This window comes from Penicillium cataractarum (genome assembly GCF_028827025.1).
Source record: "Penicillium cataractarum strain IBT 29864 chromosome Unknown utg000009l, whole genome shotgun sequence".
NCBI classification, from domain to species: Eukaryota; Fungi; Ascomycota; class Eurotiomycetes; order Eurotiales; family Aspergillaceae; genus Penicillium; species Penicillium cataractarum.
In genome coordinates this window covers 1,147,628-1,156,835 of record NW_026622745.1, presented here as the reverse complement: position 1 = coordinate 1,156,835, position 9,208 = coordinate 1,147,628, and the positions used below count along the sequence as shown (strand labels likewise).

Sequence of the window (9,208 nt, the reverse complement as noted above, 5' to 3'; positions counted from 1 at the left end):
GTCTAATGGTCCTTCAAAATCGCCCATATAAGCTCTCTGTGTAAGTTAGGGGTACTCTCGCGCTCACTCGAACCGTGTATTATAATACGTAATATAAGCAAGCATAGAACGGATGATAATAATATAACTCTGTTAAACCTCTTTAAGAAATAAAAATTAATTGAACAATCGTAAAGCAATAATAATACATGGTTCTGAACGACATCAATTCTCAACAGCAGGATCCTCGCCATCATCATCGCATTCAACAACCAGGACCCTTCTACCCAGGTACCATGCGGGTTCGATAATCCGGTGCGAGCCTAGAGCACATATCTCCAACGGAAGCCCCTCAGTTACAGGCGAGCTATCTGATTCCGAACCTCCTAAATTGTGGCTTCGTCGGAAGTTTTTCTCCCAGTTACGGAGAGAGACATTCCGATGAAGAGTTGGTGTGGTTAGCGGCGAGGCCTCAATTGCCTCGGCGAGCATTTTGTCGATCCATGCTATAATAGTAGCCTTATCAAGACGCCAATCAAATGGTACAGAAGAGAAAAGCTGTAGGTCCGAGTCCAAGAACCAGAACTGAAAAAGCGAGCTATCCGTTGTGATCCCGAAAGCGATGCCATGGATGTTTTTCTCAGCCCGACGTTTCTGTATTGCTGCGAGATAGACAGCTAATTGACGGGCGGCACTGGAAAAGTCGCAACTCCGCTTAGCCTCTATAGCAATCAATGTCGATTCGACACTATCTCGAGGATCATCATAGCAAAGTAGCCAATCGGCACGGCCAGTGATATAATTGTTACCTCGTAGAATATCCAGATCTACCTCTGGATAGAGCCGTAAACGCTCAATTAATCCTGCATCGGCAAGGTGGTGAAGCCGATCGAGTATAAGTAGCTCAACGATAACGCGTACAGAGGATTCAGAAGTCTGGATTGAATGATACTCTGGATCTCGAAGTTGGGTAATAACATTATTGAAGTGAGGAGAGAGAGTAGCCGAGGAGAGGTTATCGAGGCTTGGCCGAGTCCAAGGCTGTTCCATGTGCTGCAGCTCGAGAATCTTACAGGCCTCGTATATGGTTTTGAACCCTTTAGCCGTGTAGTATACGGCGGCGCTATTCTTTGAGAATGCGAGTTGTTGCATTAGAGGTGACAGGACTCTAAGCTGCTCAAATGCGCGGGCTCGAACGACAGGATCCTCGTTGTTTATGTCCGCGAGCGAGTCCGAAAAGTGGGTCAGCGGCTCAAACATGCCAGGATCAATGACAGGAACGAGGATTTTGCGCCGCTTATTAGCCTGGCTGGGCGCTTGATCCGATGTTGACGACTGCATTTTGGCTCTGGTAGCTGCGATTGCTGATTCTCGATGAAGCTATTGAGTCAAGACGATGATCATGCGAGTGTAAAAGTAGCACTTGTGTACACTAGAAGAGGAATACGGGTAGTATACTTGGGTAGGCGGTCGGTGGCGGCACTTGGCTTGGCGCCGCCGCCATATTGAGCTGTCTAACCGGCCCGTTTCATAAATGACCATTTATTTCGGACTCTCGCTACCCAGGCAGCAGGCAGCGGCAAGTTCTTCTCTACTCCTTGTAGCCCTATCGCTGGAGAGGATAGTGATATCTAGTTTCCTAACTAGCTCTTGCTCACACGATCTCGCCTGCACTCGGGCGCCCCATAAGGCGGGCATGTCTGTATGTCTGGATGTACTGAGGCGGCCCGCGGCTGGTGAGCAGCGAAGCTCGCCTAGTCTGTTTCGGGACCCCATCTCGGCAGGTCTGACGCTGGTCTGAGCTTCCCGGGTCGGCTCCTAGGACGGGCTGTGTAGTTTACAAAGAACAGGTTCGCTGAATTTGAATCTGTACTGTATAAATCTTCCGAAGATGGCGATCGTTATTTGTGTGCTTGTCATACCTGTGATGTACTTGTTAGGTCGAAGCTAGTTAGAAGTATATCGGCCCCATGGATTATCTGTTTGACAATTTTAATCCCGCAGGATCGAGGCCAAAAAGACCCAACTCGCAAGCCACCCATCCCCGGATTTCCCGTTTCTGATTACATCTCTCTCCATGAAGGGATATGACTGGATCGATGATTGTGTCAGACGGATAATGCCGGGGGCGGAGTGTCAGAGACTCAGAGTGTGTGGATTTCAACTCCGACGGAGTACAGAAGTATGGTATGCAGATTGTTACCGGAGTACGGAGTGCAAAGTATATAGAAATACGGGCTAGTGATCTGGGACCTTGACCTATGCCAGGTTTTTAATTGGTGTCGTTGGTCCACTTTTCTTTGGCCACTTTGAATGTCACTGATAGATGGTGTAGTTAGAATATGGAGGGAGCATAACTTAGGGATCATTTTTCTCACAGCGCTTCAATCCTGATTAATGATTGGTCCAATTACTTTGGGTCCTTAACAGGCAGTTGACTCAGTTGAGGAGGAAAACTTGGGCCCAGCCAGGTTTTTAGCGGCGCCCCGCAATCCCCCGATGCCCTCGTGATTTCCCCACATGGTTTGGCTGGTGGATTTTGGGAATTAGGGAATTACGGACTGGTTTTTTATTCTTTTTTAAGGGACCGGGGATTTTCCTTTTTCTCTTTCCTTTTTTGTCTTTCAAGGCCCCTGGTTTCGGAGGTTGTTACAATGTTCAATTTCTTCCTTTGTGAGGCTCTTATTTAACCACTAAACACTGGTTTATAGATAGGGTGATCTGAGGATGGGATAACTCGGAGCATGATATCATTTAACCTCCCTTCTGTAACACTAGCACGCGCGCAATACTCTAGGCGCATGCGGGATATAAACCTGCCTCTCATATGTACTCTACTACATGCACCTCGATCGCACAACCCTGATTGACGTACAATAAGCCCCGAATATCGGCACTTCTGCACGGCACTAGTCCTACTCCGTCGACATACTGGGAACCTCTAGAAAAAAAGCCTCTTAACCAATGATCATCCACCACGGGACCCACAGATTACTCGGACGTCTCGGTGCGGCATAATTTTCAAGATCTGGACCGTCGGTCCGGTTGTGGGTGTTTTAAGTTTTTTCAGGGGGGTGGGATGGGATGGGATCATTTGTGGAGGCGACCGGCGGTTCGTCGCCCGGTTGTCGGCAGTTTTGGAGGGAAGGGAGGGAGTTGGGGCTTATACTGGGTTGTCACTTCATGGATATATGGGAGTACAGTAAGGAGAGCGGATGTATATCCGGAATATGACTGGGTGAGGACGAATAGAATGGGGTATTGTGGATGATATCGTTTCTTCTTCAGATTATAAGTTTTTCATTAAATTGACTTTAATTGCCTTGTCTTATTTTCTGTACTTACTGCATTTCTGTCATTGTGTCTGTTTGTGGGGAGTATATTATAGTTATTAATCATTCTATTGGGGCCGTTGGCGTTCCTGGGGTTGGAAGTTAGTGAGACTGGAGTCGGCGTGTTCCACTGCTGGTTCCAGACCCGCTCGACTTAGTAATGGATGAATGCACAGAGAAAAGAGAGACAGGGATAGTTAAGTAACCATATTTAGTGGTGTGGCTAGGCACCGCTTCGGAATATTCTCCGACGGTGAATTGCAATCTATGGATGTATAATTCCGCAATGTTGTGTTGAAAGCTATTTACATAAAACTGAGTAGCTCGTAGTTCGAGATTGTATAGTCTTTCATCCGTTTGGGAATCGAGATATACATAAAATCCCTCCTCTACGCCAACCCAATTCTCATTGTCTAAGTAAGTACTGTAAATGATGCTTCGTGTCAACGTCCTCGATCTTCCTCCCGTTGCATTGATCTTCTTCGTAGTGGGACCTGGATCAGCAACTCGGCATGAAAAGCGACTCTTGCGGATCCCCATTAAACCTATTCGCGAATCTCAATTATTCATTAATCATCCACAGATCCCAAAATGGTAAGCTTGCGACAAGCCTCCACCCCGGGGGGCCCGCTTCTTTCTCCGCCATCGGACGCTTCTCCAGCCCTTCCAGTCTTTTTGGAGGACGAATAATAACCACAGCATTGTTACTGGAGTACGGGCTGGAATTGCGGAATTGTGGAGGTTCAAAGAAAAAAAAAAACTTCTGGCTGTCATGGGGTCCTGTAAAAAATCCTTTCTGGTCCAGCCCCAGTCCTCAGCCCCAGGTACCACGCTACTCCGTTCTCCGTAGTTGCCTCCGATCTTCCCAGGATCTAGAAACCCAGAATGATGAATCCAAGATACAGTACAGTCGGGAACTTGGGGGGAGACGGAGGCAGGAGGACCCGTGGAGTTCCATTGCGGAATCTGTTGATGCGGGACCTTTGGGGCGGTTGTCTACGGAGTCTACGATCTCCATATTGTATGTAGTGCAATTCGCTAGCTACTGGTAGTGACATAGTGACTGCAGGCTCTGTACCTGGTCGGCGTATTTCGGAAGTTTAAAATGTCGATGACCGTCTATCCGTCCTATCGGTCCGGGGCCGATGGTGTGATATTGTCGTTGATAGTTAGTGGTTAGTGGAAGATATACAGGGCAGGGATGACAACTCAAAGTCCCAACGGAAGCATTATTACACTAACTAGTAAGATTTATCATAATAGTAGAAAGTATGTGATCGCTCTCTGAAGCATTCCTAGGATCGATTTCGTGGCGGTGGCCATACAGCCGACTCCAGTACCAGGTAAATACGCCGCGGTAAATTACCACATTTAGTGCGGTCCATGACACACACGTACTCCACCAGCAATCCACGAAGAGGATTTTCTTGGATTGAATATTCTTTTGTGTGATCTGTTGAGAAATATGAGATAGTTTTCAATATCTCTATTATAGATGACATTGGTATTAATCATGAGTGAATATGCTATATAATTCACGTATACTCCGTATATCACCGGAAAATGTAGCATCGGATACTCGGCACCGTAGCGGTTCCGAAGGAGGTAAAACGAGCGGGCCGAGCACTTTTTGGCGACTTACGGCCAACTTTCTTCGTCAAGTCTACGAACCAATCAGCAGCCAGTATTTAGCCCCGGAAATCCCAAAAGCCTCTTAAACGTAAGCAGGCTAACCCTCAAGTTAGTTACTCATCCTACCGTGCTAAGTTCAACCTACAGTACCACGAGAACAAACCCAACGAAACAAAAGAAATCATAAATCCAAAAAAGATTTAGACCAACCCGCTAATCCGATTTCGGCGCCTGTGACGCCAGTCCTCCACACTTCGAATGTGGAAATGCCTCTCGTGTGGGGAATTCCTGCCCGTCTGAGTTTAGTTGAATTATCCCCAATAATCATTATTTATTGAATTAATTTCACTCTGGCACGGATCTGCCCCAACCTAAGTTTCTGTAGGTTTTAGTTCCTGGGTTCGTGGACTGGGTGGAACTCGAGGGTTTAGACTGTACTTGTTCTTGTACTCTTGTTCTCTATACTCCAGAATTCTCCATATACTTAAACACTCCGTGTCCCCGGCCCCAGGCGCGCCTCCCCAGACCCTCTCCACTCCTTCAGCTTCAACCTCTCCCCTCTCTCCCCTCTCCTCTCCTCTCCCCCCCCCCCCCCCCCCCCTTCTCTTCCTCTCTTCCTCTACTCTATTCTATTTGTCTGTGTGACAATATACTTTCCAACCGATCATCTCTCTAAGGGCATCCGTCGAATGTGCTCCGATCGCCCCCCGGTCATCACATCATCGCCACCATCATGAGTAGTGCATCCGCCACCATGACCGATTCTGATTCTGGAAAACGCAAGGCCTCGGTCGCCGGTCTCTCCGCTCATAATCGCCCTGTGAAACGTCGAGCTTCAAAAGCCTGTTGCTGCTGCAGAGCTCGCAAGGTTCGCTGCGACGTGGTAGAGAATGGCTCGCCCTGTACGAATTGTCGCCTCGACCAGGTCGAATGTATCGTCACGGAAAGCAAGCGGAGAAAGTTCGTCACCACTTTAGCTGATTCTAGAATGAAGAGAAAAGCAATTCATTATTTTATGTATCATTCAAAAACTAACATCGGCTTTTTCTGTGGTTTGACAGGAAGTCGCGTGTCGACGTGGATACTACCCACACCTCCGACTCGCCCGGCGAAGTCTCCGAGGAGAATCCTCTAGGCTCTTTGGGCTCTTTGCACGGTATGCCTGATATGGAGCCTACTTCGCCCTCGCAAAACTCGGTCGATATCGACCATGGGCAACATATGCCACACCTACTCTGTTCGTAATTGCCCTTGGTTCTTACCAGCGTGGCTAAATACTAATCGGCTCTCTTCGCCTCTCTGCTATAGATCAATCTCAGGCTCATCGGATTGGCTCTGATGATCGTTTCCGTCGCCGAATGGCTCCTAACCCGGCCGTTCCTTCGACGATGCCCCTCGCCAATGCCACCCTGCAAATCCAGCAATTGCTCGATCCCAACTTTGCTAACTCCCGGACCGCCAATGGCTTTCTCCCCGACTACATCCGTGGCCTACCTGCACGACTTCAGAAAGAGGATATCGATTATTTAGCCGCCAAGGGTGCCCTGACAATTCCCGATGTGACCTTGCGCAACGAATTGCTCAAGGCCTACATTCACTATGTGCATACCTATATGCCATTGCTGGATCTGGAGGAGTTCCTTCAGACCATTGTTCAGAATGATGGCATCCACCGCATCAGTCTTCTGCTGTTCCAGGCCGTCATGTTCGCCGGTATGGCTTTCATTGACATGAAGCATCTCCAGGCTGCCGGTTACCAGACTCGCAAAGCGGCTCGAAAGGTCTTCTTCCAGAGAGCCCGACTCTTGTACGATTTCGACTACGAGGTGGACCGCATCTCTCTCGTTCAGTCGCTTCTTCTGATGACCTACTGGTACGAAACTCCCGATGACCAAAAGGACACCTGGCACTGGATGGGTGTCAGTCTCTCTTTGGCCCACACCATTGGATTGCACCGAGACCCCGGCAACTCGCGGATGGATGTTCGCCGCCAGCGGATGTGGAAACGCATCTGGTGGAGCACCTACACCCGTGACCGACTAATTGCACTGGGTATGCGACGGCCAATGCGTGTTAAGGACGACGACTGTGATGTGCCCATGCTCACCTTGGACGACTTCGAGTTCCAGAGCTTTTCTCCGGAAATCGTAAAGATGGTCGGAGACTCTGAGATTTTGCAGAATGTCAGCCACCAGCGAGAGCTGGCGTTGATGTTCATCGAAAAGGCCAAGCTGTGCCTGTGCGTTAGCCATGTCCTTTCAGCGCAGTACTCCGTGCTGAGCCACAAGTTTGGCGGTACCATGGAGACGACGATGATGCTGGTACCCAAGAAATCGACTGCCGAGACGTTCGAAGTGCGACGCTGTGACCAGGAGCTGGAGGATTGGCTGGCCAATCTCCCCGTGGAAACCCAATATTCGCCTTCCGAGGGCTCGAAACTGTCTGAGGCCAACGAGGTGCTGCACTCTCATCGTGCTTTGCTGAAGATGGTCTACCTCACCACCTCCAGCGCCTTGCACCGGCCCCAGGTCCTTCCTGCAGTCCCATATCCTTCCACGGACGCCGAGTTGCAGGAGATGTCCCGTAACAAGGTACGCTTCGCCGCAGTGGAAATTACCAACATCGCCCAGGACCTGCACGTCCTCGACCTCACCCGGTACTATCCCACCACCGGTGTCACCGTGCTTCTCCCTGCGGTCATCATTCACCTGCTGGACATTAAGTCCAGCGACCCTAGCGTGCGCATGACCAGCCTCCAGCGCTTCTACCAATGCATGCGCATCCTCCAGCGTCTCCGCGAGATCTACGCCTCCGCCGACTTTGCCACCTCCTTCCTCGAAGCCGCCATTCGCAAGGCCGGCATTCAACTCACCGTCGCCCCGCAAGACGTACAGTCCTCACGCTCTCGCCACAACCGCGCCACTGGTACTACTTCTACCACCACCAACCCCTTAGCTTCAACTAGCACCGACCCCTTCGACATCCTCTCCCGCCCCAGCGCCCTCACTCCTCCACCCGACTCTCTAGCCCAAAAGATTCCCGACCTGACATACCCCAAACCCGGTCCCGCGACTACCCGCGCCCAATCAACCGCCGATCTCTTCGCCTCCACACCCCCACACTCCGATGGAAGCGAAAACGGCAGCACAAACAACCTAAACCCCAACTACGCCTCGCACGATGCCTTTGCTATTCCAGATCTACACTCGGAAATGAGTCTCACTGAATTAATGGATCTTGCCAACGACGCCGAAGTCACGCAAAACGACTTTGACGCGTTGATCAATTTTGATGATGCGGGGAATGACTTTTTTGCTGAGGAGGCCCAGCAGCAACAACAACAGCAGCAGCAGCAGCAGGTTAGCTCTGGTGTTGGTGTGGGCGCCGAGGAAAAAGCCTATGAATTCGATATGAAGGCTCTGGGATTCGATACTGAGCCTAAGGCGTTTGATTTTGCGCACTTGGCGGAGCCGCGTTTGGGGGAGCGTGGCTTGGGTGGTTCTGCCGAGGTTCAGCGGGTTGGCTTGACGGCTGATCTTGATACGGATCTCGGCATCGGATTGGATGAGTAAACGTCCGGTTCTGCTCCGGACTTTGGCATTGACACCAGCATGTGTCATATGTCTTATTTCTGTCCGTGGGGTTGCTTTCCCCATCTTTTTGGACATTTTGTGCTTTTTGGATGGTCTTTTAGCGGACTTTTTAATTTTTCTATCTTCTATCTGTTTTATTACGGAGAACGATTGGACAAGGGTGTTTTTTGGTTTGCCCTTTTTTCAATATTTCTCTTTCTTTTTCTTTTTCTCTGTTTGGTGTCATTTTCATGTTCATATTCGGCGCCTTCTGATCGGGTCTTGGGGTTTTCTTTCGTGACGACGTTAACGATGTCTCTTGTTCTTGTTGTATCTTGGACTGCACGGGACTGGAATTAACCATGGATATAGAGGGATTTTATTTCAAAAAGCACGAAGCAATGTGAATGTGAATATATGATATCATCTGTCAATCTTTGCATTTTTCTGTATAGATTAAGCTACCTAGCTGACAAGCTACACTACTATTGTGTATCTTGATCTACGCACAGCCACTCCGGCACATGCATTCCTGCATAACTTCATTTCAAATTTCCGAGTTTAATTATTCAAAGTTCGTATGTACACATCTATTATGCAACATATCTCTGCATACGAACTTCTAAACGGATTAGCTTCGTACGGGATTAGGGTTCGATCATCTCGGCGATGCCGAATTCCACTCCTCTTCGG

General features: G+C 49.2%; 2 protein-coding genes across 2 annotated transcripts; one reads left to right on the top strand and one right to left on the bottom strand.

Moving 5' to 3' along the window:
* Positions 1–204: 204 nt before the first annotated feature.
* On the bottom strand, positions 205–1,320 carry N7496_011023 (uncharacterized protein; the record flags this gene model as incomplete). The annotated part of the gene is made up of 1 exon (XM_056703936.1): positions 205–1,320. One exon carries the CDS (start codon positions 1,318–1,320, stop codon positions 205–207), a length of 1,116 nt encoding a protein of 371 aa, XP_056549896.1.
* A 4,356-nt stretch (positions 1,321–5,676) lies between these two features.
* farB1 (putative C6 transcription factor (Ctf1B)) lies at positions 5,677–8,515 on the top strand (the record flags this gene model as incomplete). The annotated part of the gene is made up of 3 exons (XM_056703935.1): positions 5,677–5,903; positions 6,005–6,180; positions 6,252–8,515. The coding sequence occupies 3 exons, from the start codon at positions 5,677–5,679 to the stop codon at positions 8,513–8,515; spliced, it is 2,667 nt and encodes an 888-aa protein (XP_056549895.1).
* Positions 8,516–9,208: the final 693 nt, after the last annotated feature.